The sequence below is a fragment of the Takifugu rubripes genome, chromosome 7 (assembly GCF_901000725.2).
Source record: "Takifugu rubripes chromosome 7, fTakRub1.2, whole genome shotgun sequence".
Taxonomy (NCBI): domain Eukaryota; kingdom Metazoa; phylum Chordata; class Actinopteri; order Tetraodontiformes; family Tetraodontidae; genus Takifugu; species Takifugu rubripes.
The window spans coordinates 16,102,053-16,121,963 of NC_042291.1; the positions used below are offsets into that span (position 1 = coordinate 16,102,053).

Sequence of the window (19,911 nt, forward strand, 5' to 3'; positions counted from 1 at the left end):
AGGGTGTTGGGGCTCCGCATTAAACGTCCAGATGCTGAAGCCAAAGCAGATAATTCCCAGTTTACATTAGAACAGAATGGACCTGCAGGGAGCTGAAAGACTTTGTGTTACATGCGAGGGGTTAACAAGGTGAGAGCACTCCGTCTGCGTGCTGATGGATCAGATGTCATATTCCCCAAATCTCCGTGCTGCTGTAACAAAGACCCCCTCCCTAAACCACCCTCCACCAAAGGCTCCACCACGATTTCCCCCCCTCCACGCAACAGTGTTGTGAGGTCTGAGCGCCCGCCCAGGGTGGACGCTCATTGGCTGATGCGCGTGCTGGAATATTCAATAAGGCACCTTACTGTGGGCTGTGATTGGCTGGAGCCGGTGCAGTTATGTAAATGAGCACCTGGTGGCGCCTGCTGGCCCGACTCTGGAGCCCGGAATGAGGTTGGAGGAGCTCTCAGGACAGAGTCAGATAGGGAGACGAAGAGAAGGCACCTCTGACACTGTTGCTCCTACAAACTTAAGTCCCCTCACCGCGGGCACGCTTTCTGTGCACGACACTTCCTCCCAAGACTGTTAGAGGACCAAAAGACCGAGGGTTTTAAATCAGATAAAGTGCTCATTTCAACAAAGCTTGGATTATCCGCAGGACGAGTTCCAGGAGGGGGAAGTAGCATTATCCCAGTAAAGAACACTCAGAAAGTTGGGACTGCTGTCAAAGCGCACTTTTCTGCGTCTTTTAGGTAAGAAGACAAACTCTCTCCGCGCGTTTCCCCTCCGCAGACTTCACTCTGAAATACGCGGCTGTACTACAGTACAGTATAGTGTTACAGCTAATGTTTCCAGCGTTCTGTCCGCGTGTCCGTCTGTCTGTCTGCTTCTCTTCTGCGGTTTGGCGTCAATAAGTCTGGCGTGAAGCGGACGCGCCAGCGCTGGACGCCGGCCACGGGCTGCTGGGAAGCGCATATGAGGTGTAACGTTGCGCCCCAGCGGCTCGGGGCGAAATCGTGCGGCGAATGCGTGGTGGCATCCAGCGACTGCGTGTCTGAAATATCCTGACGGTCTACATCATAGTCTGGACGCGCAGCAAACGGCGCACTCGACCGTCTTCCTAAATGTAGCAGCGCCGAAAAAGAAAGCGTGATTTACGCGCGCCACTGTCTCCAACGAGCTGCGGGTTTTGATAAGTTGTCACCAGCCACCACTTTTCTCAGCGGTCTGTGGAGATCATTCTTCGCGTGATTCACGCCGCAGCCGTTTCGCAAACCTCACAAAACCACGAGAGTTCAACGAGTGTGATTCTTCAATCCGCGGCCGTCCAGATGCGTAAAAGGTCGCAGCGCTTTAGGTGGCATCACACCTGCCGTTAACTCTGACCCCAAGGCAACCGCAGGTGACCTCACGCAAGAACAGGAGCGCTGGTTTCATCCGCCTCGGAGAAGGTGGATTTAACTGACCCGAGATCTTCAAAGCTCCAAGAAACTCCAAGAACGTGATGACAGAAAACTCGGGGTTATAATCGGCTCATTTCAATTTCTCCCCCTGATTGTGCACTTTAAACAGGAGAGAGGAGACAGAGGTGAAAGTGTGGGTGTGATTACAGGTCTGCTGATTGTGGATACCTCTGCTCCTGCAGGGGTGGAGGTGGTCTGTTGGAGGGCTCACCACTGGACTTCAGTGGGTGCTGCAGTTTAGTGGCTCCGTACTTTTTTTTTTTTTAACCACATTTTTTTTTGGCTGGAGCCACCGAGAAAAAGGCACGGTGCATTGCTAGACGGCTGAAAGAAGGAGGACGTCTGCGGGCTTTTATTGAGTTATTTGCCATCAGATAGATGCAATAAAAGGAATTTATTATTTCCCCCGTGTGAGGGAGCAGAGACGTTCACTGAGGTGGAGAAGGAGGGTTGCTCCACTGGAGAAGCCGAGTTGTGCTGGGAGGCATCTGGCTGCTCGTTCTCACGTAAGGTCCCACACAGACCCTCTGGCTCACTGGAATTCTTATCAGCAGGGCAGCAGAGGACTGTATAAATAAGGTCAGTGAGTATAATTGTGTAGACACAAAATGGGAGCGGCTTGATGTGAAAACTGGCAAAGGAATACCGATTAATATTTAGAGAACAACGCAGCTGTTTCAGGAAGAACGGAGCTTTTAAGGCCAGCCTTGTGCTGGAGTTGCATCACCGCTTGAGCACAATTAGTTTGTCTCCTCTGGTTGATCATTGACCTCAGCCTGTTGTTCTCTATGTGGGTCGCGGTCTTTGTGTTTCTGCTTGTTAAACACGGTGGAAAGGCTGTCACCAGGTGGACGCACTCACAGTTAAAGCCTGAACACCATGAAAAAGAGGCCAGTGTGGTCATCAACCCACAGGAGGGCACAGTACGATATTTAGATATTATAGGTTGCAATACATCGAGCTGCCTTTTTTTATCATTTCATTTGCCATAATTGGCTCCCAGCTGACCGGAGTCTTGTGGTCGGTGAAAGAATTAATTTGCGCCCAAAGACACGACACAGTTTCCGTGCTTGCCACTCTGCCCTTCTCCTTTAATGGGAAAAGAAACCAACTAAAGCAGAGACCCCACTGTCCACCTTGTTTTCCTGAACCAATTTCCCCCTCCGCTCAAGACAGCTGCCCATTTTGGTAGCATTGGGGGAACGGCGGCGGCGTAATGCGGCGGCGCCGCTCCCGCTGACTCGGGATGTGCTCGGGATTTAGTAATCAGACAGTTATCAAGCCTCTCTACTCTCTGCCTCCATCTCATCTCCAAGGACGGCCATGTTTCAGATTACCCCTCCCCACTAGCTTGTGGAACTTGGCCATTCCTTGCCTTTGATCTGATCGTTCCCATAATATATCTCTCTCTCTCCCTCTTCATCTTTTATCTTTCCCTTTCTCTCTGATGCACCTCACGGTGTTTCATCAACCCACCCCCCGCCATCCATCTCCTCCTTAGCCTCCCCTTTGCTCTCGTTCTCGTGAGCCTCCTCATTTATCTGTTTACTGTTGCCGCTGATAGCAGCTTAGATTAGGATGTTGCAGCACAGATAAAAGCAAGCTGGGTTTGTATTCCGGCTACAGAGGCCGCTCTAAAATGTTTGTCTTTTGGACCTTTTCTTCACGATTTCTTTCAGCTTTGGAATTTCCAGAATGTGTGCGCATGAACTGGTGTGGTGCTAATAACACACAATATGATGTCATCATTCATCAGCACGTTGGAGTTCGGGGCTAACGTGATAATTGCGAATGACTTCAAATCGACTCTGTTAATAGCCTCACTGGGGATCTGTAATGTGGCGTTACGCTCCTTCAACACTGGGACTTCATCATCATCATCATCATCATCATCATCATCATCATCATCCAGGAGCCAGGGCGAAACTAGCGTAGCAAACGGCAACGCAATCACGGCTGCAGATGTCAGACAACCTGTATTTTCTGAGCTTCGGATGGATTTTTTAACAACCTGTAGTCCTTCCCGCTGGAGCCGCTCCTGAGGCGAGTCTTGCAGCTCCCTCTGATGCTGCAAACCTCCAGACTGTAAAAGTGAAATATTGTACACCAAATAACATGCGGTGAAGGCGAAGCTCACATAAGAGCTGCTGAAAGCTTCACATGGAGCTCTCACATGTCGAGCCCAGGCCATAAAGCATAAGCAGCACATTAAAGGGTTGGAAAGTTGCAACATTAAAGACTTTGTTGTTTTGTGCCGCCGCCATCAGAGGTGGAACAGAAGGAGTTGGGAGCGCAAACAGCTCTCCAGTTTCTCCATATTCACTTTGTCGGATGAATTTGGGCTGCAGAAACATTTAAATAAGGGGTTAAGAAGAGCAACAGGGCATCGGGAACTGTTGTGTGATTTGTAATTTACCTCTTTTAAGATCATTTTTTGCTGCCTGTGTGATTGAGGTGGCCGCCTGCGCCCGAGGATCTAACACACATGCATTTTGTGTGCGGTTAGAGCTTTAGCGAGGCGTAGAAAATGTCATTTTGCTATGCTAATTTGCTTCTGTGAGACAGTCAACAGTAAAAGACGTCTGAAGCACTTTTCTGTCGGTGAGTTCATTAGGAAATCGGCGTGGAGACTTTCTCTCACTTTGACTCAAAATGCTGAGTCTGGCTCATTCCTGTTTGAGCTCATCTCTCCGGTCTGTCTTTCTGCTCTGTTTCTCTCCGGGCAATCCCTCCTTCTTTTCCCACACTCCCTCCATCAGCTCTCCCTTTTTCTCCTTTCGCTCTTTTTTTTCTCTTGACTGGATGAATAATTTTGAACCTCCTGCAGGCAGAGTTGCCTTTGTCTCACACTCAATCTGTCATTCTCTCTGAATAATACCGGCATTTTCCCCTCCACCACTGGCTCCTCTTGTGTTTTTCTTTTTCTGATCCCTCTCTACCCTTTGTGAGAGTCGCACCGTGCCGTCACATACCGTGCCGTGCCTCTTCTTCTCACTTCCTCTCGGACCGGTGGCAGCGGGACGGTGCAAATTGAATTTAGGCAACTGGGCTGCAGTTTGATGTCAAGCTGCAGCCCTCAAATGACCTCAGTGTCAAATTAGGAGCCACAGGCTTTGCTGCTCCGCTGCCGCATATCTGCGCAGGCCCTAATATAGTTTTTGCACCTCTGTTCGTATGAGTCCTTCAGAGGGGAGATTCATTTTCACGCGGATGATTGCCCCGGTTCAGCCTGCAGCCGAGATGAGACGGCTTCTTCTTTACTTGCTTTCATTAGGACCTGAAACTGCAGTTTCATTCCAGGTGCATTAAACAGGAACAGAGCTGAGCACATTCTAACTTGTACTGACACGTGTGAAACTTTAGGCCCTGAGATTCAAAGCCGTGTTTTGGTTGCTGCGAGTTAGGCGCAGCTAGTTTTCAAGTTACTTATAATAGACTTTGTTCTCCTGTGTGTGCGTGTGCGTGTGTGTGTGTGTGTGAGAGAGAGAAGAGGGAATATTTCACTCTTTGAGTTCACTTTTGATCCAGATAATGAACAGCTGCCTCACTGAAGATCTCCTTGATTGCCTGAAGTAAAATAAAGAATAACAAGGATGGCAAAGAATAACAAGGACTTTGGGATGTGTTTTGTTCCTGGCTCCAGTTTCTGCATCAGCTTTTCTTACTAGTTTTCTTTGTCGCCGCACATTCAATGCAGTTGTGATGTTTTCCAACCGCGTCGCGGTGGATTTTTCCTTTAATCAATCAACCGATGACAATGGCAAAACAGAATAAAGAATATTTTTTAGAGAGATGAGCAGTCAAACCAGATGTGACCAATAAAGCGAGGGTCGGTCCTCGCCAGGACGTCCCCATTACTGCAGCTCTGAGCTCTGGTCAGAAACAGGCGTGTCGTGGTTGAGGGGAGGTTAAGGGATAATCCCCATGGAAAACTGGAGCGTGAGCACTCGGGACCTCCAGCAAGTCACACCAGCAACGCAGGAGTCCTACGGCCGACTGCTTGAGTCAGAACCTTCAGCCCTATCAAGCCGTTCTGGAGACGCCTGAAAATGGCTCTGATTGATACTGAGACCATTTGGAAAGACGAGTGGCCGAACATCCCAGATCCAGACGTGTGAGGGCATTTTATCCGGGAAGCCCAGTGGCTGCAGGTGCTGCCAGCTGTTCAGCTCAATACTGGGAAGGCAACATGGAGCAGGAGCCAAACACTTCTACGGATCTGTTTTCACTCTGCTGTTCTGGAGAATTGATCGGACTGATTTTTGCACGAAATGTGAAAATTTGGAATTGTCAGAATTCTCGTGACTCCACCGTGGAGTCCAGGCAGCCTTGGACTTTTCTTTTGAGCGTCTTCTACCTGACCAGGCGAATCCCTTCTTTCATTTCTTCAGCGAAAAGCCGTCAAAATGTTGCCCAGAATGGATAATTGCGTTCTGATTACAAGCCAGGAGCTTTTGGGCTGATTATTTGTCTGCTTGTTCGAACCTTTTGATATTCCCACTTTCGCAGACACCACATTGAAATAACGGCTAATTTCCCTCCCAGATACTTGAGGGCATCGTTCCCACTGCCACACGTGTCCAAACTACGATCAGACCACAAACGTAGTCAAACATTTCACGTCTTGCCTGCGGCACCATAATATTGGCACATTGTCTGGTTCCTCATACACGTGCACCAAGGCTGCGTCCTCGTCCAACAGTGTCCCAGGAATCCACCCTGGAGGCATCAGCAGTCCAGCACAGGACCACCAAGTGGACATTTACAGTCTCTAGCCAACGTGATGTGGGACTGTTAGGGGGGGTGGGGGCTAATACCCCGGGGGTATCCATGGAGGCCGGGGGAAAACACACAAGCTTCACACAGAGGTCGTGCCCTCACGGGAGCCCAAAGGCGGCGCTTTTGCCTCATTATAAGCTGAATTTCTGAGACGGCTTCGTGTCAATACTGTTAAAGATTCTTTTTGTCCCATGACGACGTCGTCCAATCGTATTTTCTAACCGCCACAATATCTGTGGACGAGAAAAACAACAGTTTGCTGTTTTTCTCCCTCCCCGCACACATAAAGCTGTGTGGCTCCCGTTGATGAGGGCATTCTTCATTTCCCAGACCAACCTGTGGTAATCACTCATCGTTTGTCTCTGTCCGCCATGCAGATATTCTGAATATCGGATTAAAGGCCAAGAGAAAAGAGCCGTAGAAAGGCGCTTTCCCCCTTCTGCTTGTGTCTTTGTGTACCTACATGCTAATGAATGCAACCCCATTGTGCCCATTTTTTGTCTTAGCTGGTGAATTAATTTGCTGTTAGTGTGCCTTTGCTTCATAGCAGCAGCCGTCTGTGTTTACCAGCTAATTATTTTGCATTAGCTACTTTTGGGGGGGGGGGCTGAGCTGTTTAATGAGTCACGGGGAAATCAGCTCAGCTAAGCTACGAGCAGGGACAAGTTTTTGTCCTTTCGATCATTGCCTTTTCATGATTCACCACTCTCCTCCTCTCTTTGCATTATTGCTGCTTTTTCATTTGTTTTTCGGACTCTTTTGCCGATTTCTCCTTCACCTCTTATTACCTTCTGTAAGTGACTCATTCCTGTTTCTCGCGCACTTCCTCAGGCTCTGGTAAAAGTTAGTAAATTCAGATTCCAAGGTTATGACTCCACTCCCCTGAGTAAATGAACGCCGCCTGACACAACAGTAAAATTGATGACCGCTTTATGACTAACTCAGCGGTCAATAATATGTCATAACCCCAAACTTCCCCATTACTTCCTGACATTTTGCAGGTCTGAAGAATTTACCGAGCTGCTTTAATGTGTAACTCCCATTTAGGTAGAATAATGTCTTGTTTTCTTGCTTTCTTGTTTTCTGCATAAGAAACCTGCACTCAACAGCACATTTAATATTTAACTAAAAGCCTGAGAAAGATGCTCCATATTCATTTGTTTTTTGTGCAGCCAAGCGATTTATGTTTGTCCTTCGAGGTCGTCCTCGGTGGACACGGTGGCCTCGCAGCGGGCGACGCTTAAACAAGTCCTGTTCCGAGAAAAACCTGAAAGCACTTTATTTCACACAAACACACGCGCACACACACAGTCTGGGCCCTAATGTGCTGTGAAGATTGAAGGCGTGCTTTTGCCTCCTTGTTTCCAGGACTTGGAGGGTAGCGGCGTGTAACATCGCACCAGCTTCCTCACATGCTGCCGGAAATGGAAAACAAAGGGCTCGATACTTTCTGTCTCCCAAAGGTCATTAGTCATGTCTGAGCCAGGATCTGGCTCTGTGATTGGATACTCCACATGTCGAGGGCCTGCATCTAAATAACAAAGACGAAAGCCCAAACGGGGCTTAAAGGTTAGAGCGTGAAATCGCTTGTTAGGTGTTGGCTCAGTAGAACTAAAAACGTGCTGTCAATCTCACACTTTAGCGTCTCCGTCAAACAGTAAATAATAATAATGGTGAGTTAAGCTTGTTGTCCTAATCTCTGCTAGTCAAACCCTTTATTCACCAGATTGAATTTGATATTTTTCAGTGTCCTTGATTCAGGTCCAAAATCTTCGTGTAGCTCCTCTGATGAGACGAAGTATTTAAAAAAAAAAAAACAAATTCTGAAAGAATTCCTCTAAAAAAGAAATAAAAAGCTAAAATGATCCAAAGCAGAGACATGGGCACATCCTCCGGGGGACCAGCAGTCACATGGGTCTGCTGCTGGTGATTTATGAGCCAGACCTGGATAAGTGGTTAAAGATGAAACAATCACTGGGAGCTAACATCCCACACCCATGTTACCAAGCAACTGTTCACTGCTGGCCCCTCATGCTGCAGCTTCAGGGTGATCCCTGAGATCCTGGGGATTTTCTGGGTGTGTTCAGCTGAGGAAAGATCCAGGATTACCCACCAACCTGCTGGAGCAACTTAAGTTCTCCTCAGGCAGGAGACAGGAAGTGGAAAGAGAAATAAACGGGGACCTTTGTGTCTTGTCATCCACAAACTGCAATTAAGCCACAACTATCTTCCATTTCCAGTTTGGGACCTCTTTTCCTCTGGCTCACTTGTTCTTGCCCCCCCACCTCGCGCTCACTGACCCCACCGGCCTGCTCTAAAGGCGCTGTTGAGTGAATTAAACAGCACGTTTGAAAAGAACAGATGCAAAAGCAGCAGCTAATTTCAATCATGTGTTATGGGCAGTAAATCTGATGGAGCCGGCTGAACACGTCCTCCATCCTTTCACCCCTCAAACGATGCAGATAAACGTATGTAGGTTTATATTTCACTCGTTATCATTAGGAAAAGGTTTCTCATTTGTGCTGTCGTGGTTGTGAAGACGCGACGCAGTCGAGCGTTTATTGGTTTGAGGCGACTGAAATGGCTTCCTTTGGTACCAACGGGTCCCGTTCCGGGCTGTTGTCAGCCCTAATTGTCACTCTGCAGCTCTTTGTTCACTCCAGTGTTTCCAATTAACTTATTAGCAATTAAAGCTTTGGACTAAAGTTTCTGCTCATTAATTTTCGCATGTACAGATTAATGGCAAACGTATTTATAGGCAGGCAAAACAAATCAAAAGAAAGATTTGTGATGGACTGTGAGTGAATCCCGCTAAGCTAATTAAAGTGATGAAACGAGCAAAAGGCATCTTCCTTTTGGCCACACTTGGACTCCAGCCAGCACGAGGGACACGCGACTGTTACACTAGTGTTTCTAAGAAAATCTCAAAATCCAGATGGCCACCAGCTCGTCAGACACACAGAGGAGATAAAAAGGAAGCTCCTGCCAAACCCTCTGTGAAAGGAGGCTGGACCATCAAGTATTGATCAAACTGTCAGGAAATTCTGATTAACGATCTGCCGACTAACTTGGCCCTCGTGCATCACAGGGTATAATTTTAATCATCATTTTTCCTAAGTGCAACAAAACCTCATAGAAAAAACAGACTGATGTTTCCTGGGAACATGAAAGCCCTGATCACAGGCTGGGGGGGGGGTGCAACAGTTATCAGCACCAACGCCAGTGGAAGGGCTCACGCCTCCTAATCGTAATTATATGGGCGATCTTGGCTATTTTTAATGATGGGATGGCTGTTTAGTGGGAACGCGCTCTGATCTCAGCAGATCGGCCTCTTCTCAGTTGTGTTTTGTCATAGAAACAGCAGCTGCTCATAAGTATTCATTAGCCCCACTTATGGATTAGTCCAGACCAAATGTGCCATTGCAGCTCCTTCCTCCACAACGCTGCCGGCCCGTCTCTGCCGTTGCCGAGCACCGGCCACAGCTGTTGAACCACACTTGACTCCTCCAGCAACAATGTTCTCGGGTGACGGCGGCTACATTTGTCCGACTGCTTTGTTCCTGTTAATGTTTATGGTTTGACCGCGGGTCTGTGGGATCAAACTTGCCCTTCGCTGATAAAACAGCGCCGAGCTCCTGCTGTCGGTGATCGTTATGGCGACCTGTGCCTGGATTCTGCAGACACCATTTTATCCTGGAGCCCTTGTGCTGTATCTGGTTCACGGCCGTGTCTCCTCTCCCACAGCCGATGTGCTTATTTTTGCTTCTTTTTGCTTCTTTTTGCTTCTTTTTCTCCAGAGCTAAAGAGACGTCCGCCTCTCTCTCCTTCCCTCTCTCTCTCGATGGGAACACATGCACTGTGTATCGGTTGCGTTATGTCTCCCATCCAGGACAGCTGCTCCGGCTGGCTATCCCTAAGATCTCCATACCCACACACACCCCATACACTCATGCATACACACCGCTGAAGCTATAATTCACCCTCACTAGACCACCTCCCCTTCCCAAATGCACACATACATGCCGCCGCGCTCTTGTTTCCATTGACTCTGCCACGCCGTGTTGGGGGTCAATCATTCTGCCCCCCCCCCACCAATATTCTATCACTACAGCTGTGTGTCAGCTGCCTGCCTGTCCCGGTCTGGTCAGGGATGGAGCTGAGACACAGAGGCTGGACAGGGAACGGCCTCTTCGCTCCCACCCTCAGCTGCCATACTGGTTTTCTTTGTGCGACCAGGAACCAGGAAATACTGAGAGTGATGAAAAAACATTAGTTTAGTGACCAAGAGCCTCATATTTCTAAACCGTAACAGTTGTAGTGAACTCCTGCCTTCCAGAGATGTTTCACACATGTGAATGCAACATTACACGATGAGCTGTCAGCGGAACGGCCCGGTCCGGCGGCGTCTCCCCATCCCCAAAAACGGACGGCGTTCTTTTCAGCCATGTGTGTCTAATCCTGCTCTTTGGGTCCTGCTACCTTCCTGCCTTCCTGCGCTACATATTTCAGATGTTTCTGGGCTCCAGCACATCTGATTCAAATACGAGCTGTCAGATTTAACTAGCTGTCAAGTTTAACTCAGAATCACCAGTTGGCGAAACTGCTTCAGTTTTATTTCTGCTGATAATATTAGATTATGCTATAAACAGCTCCAGACTGGCTCGATCTGGTTCTGTTCAGACTCAACCTTGTGACATTTGTCTTTGTCTCCTGGTTTTCTTGCCTCTGTCTCCTTCAATCCTCCTGCAGCCGTTTGTGCCTCCAGGATCTCCGATCAGATCTGAAATATGTCTGCTTAAGCCATACATTCTGGATCAGTAATTTAGGGCATTTATTGTTTTAAATTCTAGGGAAAAAAAGCAATCGCAGGAAGCTGCGGCAGAAATGAAAACTACATTTGTCTGAGCTCCGTTTAGAGAACATTTTCAGAGCAGTAACCATCCGACAGGCCATTAAGGGTGGGGTTGTGATTCTGAACGTCCGCGTGTGTCCAAACCCCCATGAAGCTGGAATCAGCATCTTCTGCCAACAGATGCGCGTTGACGTCTGGCTGTGTTTTCTCCAGGTATGCCTGAAGTGGCCCGTGCTTCTCCCGGCAGGTAACCAGGTGTGGTACTGCTGTCATGGCTGTTCCGGCCCTGAGGCTCCTTCCTGTGGCCGTGCTGGCGTCGCTGGTGGCGCTGGCGTCGTCTTCAGAGCACCACGAGTGGCATTTCAACCCAGGTACATTATTACCTCCAAATTGTTCCAATTTGTGTGCTCAACTCTGTTTTGTAATTGTCTCTGTTCCCACATCACTGTGTTTTTTAAAAGCTCACCTGATCACCCCCCCCCCCACACACACACACACACACGTTCAGGGGCTTTGACATTCTCTGATTATGACGATTTATTCTGTCTATCATCACACTAACCTGCGTCCTTAAATCATCTGTGAGCTAGTCATGTGTAACAGGAGGGGGAGACAGCGCCCCCCCCCCCCATCTCTCCCCCAGTCATTTGCATTTATGAATTGTAATGCCGATGCTGGTGGTGAGCGTGACGTATGTCGGCGATGTGCTGGCATGTGTGTCTCTATAGAATGGGAGAAATGAGCCTGTTCACGCTCAATGACTCCCTGTTGGCACAAACGTGCCTCCGCATCGGTGTTACCGTGACCACGGAAATGTTTGGGAGAGGAGCGACGGACCTGTCCAGCGCTTGTGGATGAAACAGTAAAGCTGGCACCGTGTGTGTGCCTGTGTGTGTGTGTGTGTGTGTGGGGGGGGGGGGGGCATTCCTGTCGTCTGACTCAATGACACAAACTTTAGCCGTTCAGACGCCCACGCTGTTCCCACCTCGCCGTCATTAACCTTCCACCTCCTTCAGCATCGCTGTCAGAACCCCTTCTGCTTTTATCCCAATCCAGACCCCCGACCCCTCGCCCCCCCCGCCCCCGCCCCCACTCCTGACTTCACAGAGGATAGATGGGTCATTGGGCAATCCCTGCCTGGGACCGCGCTATCGGGATCTGTTGATAAGAGCGTTGTCAGAGCAAAGTCACAGCAGATATCTGGAACCATCGCCCCCCCCCTTCCCCCCCAGCAGTGATCACCATAGCTGGGACGGCGCTGGTTATCTGGAGGCATGCAGAGGTGGATTGGTGCCGCACTGAGAGCTAGTTGGAAGGACAAAAAGGCAGGAAGGAGCTGAAGGGAAGATGGGTCACATCTCGTAGGGGTTGCGAAATGGCCACATGAATTTTAATGTTTATCTTTTATGCAGTTTTCAGGACAAAGAGAACTCTCAGGAATAAGTTATGCGAGGCGCTGCTGTTATAGGTCACATGAGGACAGACTGTCCCCCGCGAGCTTCTCAACCAAATTAGAGAGGAGGAAACATTTTATTTAGCGTTTGTATTTCGCTTCCTCTCCTGATTCCCTCTGTGGGCTGCAGAGTCTGGATGTTTTCTCAGAAATGACATAACAAATGACCCAAATGACTGCTGACGAGTTTAGAAGTGCGCTTCCTGTGATAAGAATGCTTCTCATGCCCTGGTATCCCCCCCCTGCAGCTCAGTGCCGTTACGCTCTGGGGATGGAGGATGGCACCATCCCAGATTCTGACGTCACTGCCTCCAGTGCGTGGTCGGACTCCACTGAAGCCAAACATGGGAGGTAGGAAGTGTGTGTGTCTGTGTGTGTGTGTGTGTCTGTCTGTGTCTGTGTGTGTTTGTGTGTGCAGTTTAAAAACCACAGTTATCAAGGGAGTGTTTCCTGTACTTATCGTGTGGTTACAATTTAAAAACAGTTATTTTCTTTGAGGAATACCTTTGGTATAAGCCTTAAAAGGGGGTTTTCACTGGTTCCAACCACGGCCACCCTCGCCGATGGGCGGCCAGCAGGCTGTAACTGTCCCCTTCGCTGATGGCCAGGTCAGGTCCTCGGACCTGGAACGCGGGGCCAGATCAGTCAACGGCCCTGTGATGCAGTCCAGAGCGCCTTTATACGCCATCATCAGACAGTGACGCTGACGTCAAACAATGCAGACGGGATGTTTATTGTGATGGCTTCCACATGTTTAAGATGTTGCCTAGCGACGTTCATACAATACAGGAATGAAAAACCTGGATTCCGAGTCATTTATATGATGGTTTTGCCGCTGCCTGGCAAAATGGAGAGAGCCGAAACCCACGCGATCATTTCTTAATTTCAGGTCATCACAAAGTTTCACGTAAGCTACGTTCACTGTAGCTGGCAAAGAGCTTTTAAACTTTTTTGGAGAAATTCTGCACAATTCTGACACCATATTTGTGGAGTGGAGCGGCAAGAATAGTGCACGTACTTAATGAGGCTTTGTATGATGCCTGTTAGATGAGACTGGACAACAATAGCATTTGTCTACACATGTGAAATCTACTTAATTCAATTACCACCTTGTCTGTCGGCGGTCAGATTCAAGCCAATTCGGGCCTCAACCATAATATTTCTGTGTGTCAGAGCGTGTGTGTGAACTCATGTATTTGTGTGTGCTGGTGCGCTGGGCTGGGCCTGTTGGCTGAAGGGTCAGCCATGTGGAAATGATTATTAGTCCCAGTCCTCCTTAAGACACGCTGGGGACGCGCTGAGAGCGGAAACGGAGCGGTGGACGTTGAAAAAACCAAGTGAAAGGTGGAATACTGAAATGGTGTGTTGAAAGAGAAAAAATCATGTAGAATACACAAAATATGTCAGGGAGAAAAGGACTTTCGCTCTTATTCAGAGGCGTTGGTCAGAGTCTTTGGGGAAATGACAGAGGAAACAAGTGGGGACGGAGGAACGGGCCCGACTTGGCTGGCATTTATGTGAAAGACCAAAGAAAGAAGCAGGAGAAGCGCTCGCGGAACACTGCGTCGTACCGTTCATCCTGAACCCAATCGTGCACGGCTCGCTCCTCTTCGTCCCCTCTTCCTCCCTCTCTAAGACGGCGCTTTTTGCTTTGAGGTGTCGTTCATCCGATGGGTTTCTGTGCTGCCTGAGCTCGGGCCACGCGGGGGAGGACAAACGTTAGCGCTCCAGACGCTGTCACCACGTCGAGGCGCTAATTAGCTGTGGTGGCGAGCTGCGACTGAGGTCCGCAGCAGGTTCGGTGGAGCCGCACTCGGCTCCCAGGCTCCTCGGCGAGCCAAGTCTGTGGCGCTGCTGTGGCCAAACCGTGGCGGCGGTGCAGACTTTGCTCCTCAAGTGGGATTAAGTGAAGGTCACAGTGAGTGGAAACATTTTCCTGGTGTGTGTCATGTGGTCTGCTCCGGCCCGGAGCAGCGACTCTGAGTGTACCGGTCCAGAGACGCCGGAGGCCGTTCAGTGCTGCTGAGACGCCACATTGTGAAACAGTGGGAAAAAAATGTCGAACTTTTATGGGATGGTCAAGTCGCCCTGAGAAAGCTGTGACTGGCTGGATTCATTCATGGCAGGAACGCCATGAGAAACAGGGCCGTCCTGCGACACACTCTCACACACACGTAGCAAAGATGACGCCTCAAGGGTGTGTTCAGCACCAGATTTTAAATTAAACTGGACCATTCTGGGGCGGGGACGACGCGTCGCTCGCACTCCTGACAACATGATTCTGATTGGTCAGTCGGTGCCTTGATCAAATCAATTAAACAGATCTGACATTTATTTATTGACCCTGTAACAACAATATTGATCATTTTTCTTTTTAAAATCCACTTCATGCGACGTGGTTCTGTCCTTCCTGCGTCCGTGGTTCTGTCCTTCCCGCGTCCGTAGTTCTGTCCTTCCCGCGTCCGTGGTTCTGTCCATCCCGTGTCTGTGGTTCTGTCCATCCCGCGTCTGTGGTTCTGTCCTTCCTGCATCCGTGGTTCTGTCCTTCCTGCGTCCGTGGTTCTGTCCATCCTGCGTCCGTGGTTCTGTCCTTCCGGCGTCCGTGGTTCTGTCCTTCCGGCGTCCGTGGTTCTGTCCATCCTACGGTCCGTGGTTTTGTCCTTCCGCGTCCATGGTTCTGTCCTTCCTGCGTCCGTGGTTCTGTCCTTCCTGCGTCCGTGGTTCTGTCCTTCCGCCCTCGACCCGACCCGCTTTAGAGGCTGTGATAACTCGTGGCTGCGACTCTTCCTGCTGCTTTTATCCCTCTGCCTGTGTGATTTCTCTTATTTCTCTCTGTTTCTACGGCCTCGGCTCTTTAAAGCTTCCTTTCTTGTTTAGACGCCATCATCCTATTTAGATGCAAATGTTGGCTTTCTGTGGAATTTGATGGGCCATTTAAGGGGAGTAGCGTTGTTTATATCGTATTTTTTTACTTGCTGATGCTACTCTGGGTATTGAAGCAGCCTCGTTTTGCACTGAAATGTTGGAAAAAAGTTTCTTTAAATGTTTGAATTGCTTTCAGGCTGAGTACTGGAGAAGGGGACGGTGCCTGGTGCCCTGCAGGTGCTGTCTTCCCCAGCGAATCAGAGTATCTTCAGGTACCTCACCTCCTCCCACCCGAGTTATACTTTTCAATTTAATGCTCAGAATAATACCTTCTGGAGGAAACTGAGATAACGTGATGTAAATCCTGTTTATCAAATATTAAGCATCTTAGCTTAGCATAAAAGCTAGAACCAGACATGCTCCATTGATACCAACATTGTAGATATCTAATTAAAAGATCTGTCTTACACTTTTGCTAAATAATGTCAGATTGCTTAATGATGATGTAAAAATGATCTTTAGTGGCTGTTTCAGCAGACTTTTTGCAGCTTTTTAAAACATCTCAGTCCACTCCTGCCAAACCTGTTCAGATGATGAATTGCGTAAAGCTGCTCCACTGGAGTCGGACATGAAAACTAGAAATAAAGAGCAGATGATGGGGCAAATATATCTCGTTTAACTGAAGTTGTCTCGTATTTCTACGGAGTTCAGTCTCATACAAACGGACATAAAGTCGCATGTTTATGAGCTTTTCTGCAGAATTATGTTCCTCAACCTTTGTGTGGTTTGGTTTCCTGCAGGTAGACCTGCATAGGCTCCACTTCCTGGCTCTGGTTGGTACCCAGGGCCGTCATGCCGACGGCCATGGCCAGGAGTTTACCCGTAATTATCGTCTCCGTTATTCCCGAGACGGCGTGAAATGGCTCACGTGGACGGACCACTGGGGACAGGATGTAAGCAGCACACGACAAGAGGGCAGATCTGACTTTATTTTCACGTTTCTACAGACGAGAAACAAGAAAAATCCATCAAAACACCTGCAAAGCTTTCTGGCTCTCGGAGGCATCTTTGTAGAACAATGAGTGGCCTGTTGAGAGATGAGGCAGCGTCTTATCGCGTTTGGTCAGGGTCCAATCATTTCCATGGTGATTAGTCTGCAGCCCTCTTTTGGCGTATGATAGCAAAGGAACTCAAACGCACCGCGGTCACTGTTTGCTTTTCCTTTGCAGGTCTATCAGAAAAAACTCTGCCAAGGTTGCCCTTACAATAACTGCTGGTTTTAATACAGTTGGCTTTAAAGATTAAGAAAGTTCCTTTGAACTCATTTTTTGGTTCAGCATGAACGCCAAGCGGGAGCCTGTGGGCAGAAACAGATGGGAACGTTCTCGATGTGTCAACGTCTGTGTCTCTGTTAGGTGGTGTCAGGAAACCAGAACACCTACGATATTGTGCTGAAAGACCTGGGGCCTCCTATTGTGGCACGCATGGTGCGCTTCTACCCTCTGGCTGACCGGGTCATGAGCGTGTGCCTGCGGGTGGAGCTCTACGGCTGTTTATGGGATGGTAAGTGTCAGTGCACGGACAGAATAACCCCCCCCACACCTGACCTCCGTCACGCTGGAGCTAAATCTTCATGCATGGTGCTGTTTTGCTTGATGCTGATGATCACGTGCACCAACCATATATCCCAGCTTTCGCAGTCTTTGCATTCAATTGAGAGCCAAACGGGGGGTTGGGGGGGGGCTGCGTGATAAATGTGGGTGGGCTCCATGCCTCCAGAAGCACAGCGTCGACTTGCAGAGTATTTATCGGCGGCCTGCCTCCTCTCCTGCCCTGTCCACCTCCCTCCGACAGAATCGAGCGGCCTGTAAATCACAGTTGTCACTGAGGCTGAAACCTGCAGCTCCCGGTCTGCAGGAAGACTTTCTTTCTGTTGTAATCCGATCCTTTCAGGACTAACTGATAACAGAACACGCCGTTTCGGCCTCGGGGAACGTGTGTCCACACCTCCCCGTCTTTTCAGAACCACTTTACAGGTCCACAACGTGCGCACTTCCGCAGCTCTGTGAGCAGAGTGCAGTGAAGCTGGAAACCCCACATGGATGATTGTTTATTGTGATGGAGATGGGAATATTACAGCGCACGTTGCTGACGTCACTCAGACAGTTGAGGGGTTGAATCTCTTGTGTTAATTGTGTCAGGCAGCCTTTTGTTGGTTTTACTGCCCAAAACCATCTGCAGACACCGTCAGAGGCGGCGGCTGCAGTGGAAGATTGTCTTTTCATACATGATGATGAATGGTTTCATCCTCAAGCACCTTTCAGAAAATCGAGCTCTTCAGATGTGCCTTGTGTCTCCCGTTCAGATGGCCTGGAGGCCTACACAGCCCCAGTGGGCCACATCATGCACCTGTCAGGTATTCCCATTAACCTGAACGACTCGACCTACGATGGGAGCACCGAGCACGGGTGAGAAATGCTCTTTTTCTATTATTATTTGAGTGAGCGTTGCCGTCCAATCTGTGCATGACCTTGGGTGAAAAGGGCATTTTGCAGCTTTCGTCTGGCAAACCTGAGGATTAAAAACCGGAAGTGACATTTTCAGCTCTGAGTGAAGCCCCATTTCTGCACACCGCTCATCATATCTGTGCATGTTGAAGAGGAGGGATTTCAGCCAAATCCCCTGTTAGAAGATTATTCTGGTGTCATTTCTTACTCCCTGTGGGATTTCAGGCGCGTTCCCCGATCATAATGTTTTGGCAAGAAGCATAGGAGGGGGGGGTTTACAAGGAACTGGGTGGGAAGGGGGCTCCACGCTTAAATGTGCGCTTAATGGGGCTGAAATGTTTTGCTAGTGGGTGATGTAATCCAGCCGTATTCGTAGCAGATGTCTGCTGCACACGTGTGTGTATGTTCGCGTGCCTCATTCAGTGTTGGGACCCTGTGTGTGTGTGTGTGTGTGTGTGTGTGTGTGTGTGTGTGTGTGTGTGTGTGTGTGTGTGCAGGATGCAGTTTGGAGGCCTGGGTCAGCTGTGCGATGGCGTCCTCGGAGGAAACGACTTCACCCAAACGAAGGAGCTAAGGGTGTGGCCCGGGTACGACTATGTGGGCTGGAGCCGGGAAGCTCTTGGGCAAGGCAGTGTGGACATCGAGTTCCACTTTAAGCTACCACGCATCTTTAACACCATGCAGGTGAGAGTGTTGTCATGCAGAGAGAGTGGGTAATTTGGGAGGCAGTGTTGTCCCGGCGGAATATCAAACAGCAGGGGGAAGCTATTAAATCCGTGATGTTATCAAGGCTAAAAGCTCCTGTTCCCAGCTTGTGTCTTCAGCATGGCAGTCTTTCAAAAATGAACTCTAATAGAATCATGAAGCACTGCAGCTCAACTCAGATCCACACCATACAGAATGTCGCAGGACACCTCTCGCCATCGCTCGGTGGTGAAAACGTGGAGCTTAATTCGTGTTTGCTAACGCAGACGCCGTCATTTGAATGGAAACGATCACCTGAGCCCCATTTTTCAGCAGCCGGTGCGAATTCCGGCGCGTTAAAGTGGACTTCCTGCTGTTTGTGCCGTGGATGCGGAGAATGTTGCTGGTCTGTCCTGGTGCGGCGCGGAGTTGCATCACAGACTGTTTGTGTCTCCGCGTGGCGTTTGGGGTGAGCTGGTGGGGAAACGGCAGGAATGATGATATGATGCAACCGCTTTAAGTTACAATTAAGCTGTCTGGCGCTCAGGGTCGCTTTTATTGCATGAATCCACAGCCGCTTAGACCAGGACCAGCTATTTTTTAAAGGTTTGGGTTTGACTAACAGTTAAGTGTCCTTTTTTTGTCTCTCAGTTGTTGTTGTTTTTTTTTGACTATTCGTGAGTGGTTTCATGTTTTTGTTACATCTTAAATTTTTACCGGCAAGAATGACACATTTTTTCGAGTTTGTTTCTTTTCGTGGACGTGCTTCCTGCCGTTTCCTCACTGTTATCCTTCACTAACCTCAGCCGACTTCCACTGTTATGCTAACCTGGCTCAGCGGATGTGGCGAACGCTCAGGTCAAGTAAATAACTGAGGAGGAACCTGAGCATGTTTCCAGCTTGGCTGGCGTCTGTAGTTCCTTAACCTGCACCTAATCAGCGTCCCATCGGGAAAGCCACCCTTTGACCTTTTGCCGGTCCTGCGGTCCGTTTAGAGCCGACCTGGGACACCTTCGTATTTTTCTAAAAGATCAAGTTCTGTCCATGGAGGATTTCTGTAAATACGTCTTTGTCAGGTTCAATGTTAGGAGAGACTTTAAAATGTGCGACATCCTGATAAAAGGAGCATGTTTATTGCCACAGTTTATGCTTTTTTGTCTGAGTTTATGAGTCCCCCCCCCCCTCCTTACCCAACCTCCCTCACCTCCAGAGGTACAGAAACCCCCAAACCCCATAACAATCAGTTCCATGTAAAGTCCACATCTGGCGCAGCTGTTCTCCCACCATGTGTCTTAGGTTAGAGCAGCTTTTCTTGCAGCAAGTGAG

At 49.0% G+C, this 19,911-nt stretch overlaps 1 protein-coding gene across 1 annotated transcript in view; it reads left to right on the plus strand.

The window, feature by feature from the left end:
• Positions 1-430: 430 nt before the first annotated feature.
• Positions 431-19,911, plus strand: part of ddr1 (discoidin domain receptor tyrosine kinase 1) — a 29,193-nt gene continuing 9,712 nt past the window's right edge. Inside the window, exons 1-8 of the mRNA XM_029838579.1 lie at positions 431-734; positions 11,290-11,447; positions 12,778-12,880; positions 15,591-15,666; positions 16,195-16,347; positions 16,810-16,957; positions 17,760-17,862; positions 18,399-18,585. Coding sequence (XP_029694439.1) covers positions 11,348-11,447; positions 12,778-12,880; positions 15,591-15,666; positions 16,195-16,347; positions 16,810-16,957; positions 17,760-17,862; positions 18,399-18,585 — 870 coding nt within the window. The 5' untranslated portion in view covers positions 431-734; positions 11,290-11,347. The remainder of the gene's footprint in view (positions 735-11,289; positions 11,448-12,777; positions 12,881-15,590; positions 15,667-16,194; positions 16,348-16,809; positions 16,958-17,759; positions 17,863-18,398; positions 18,586-19,911) is intronic.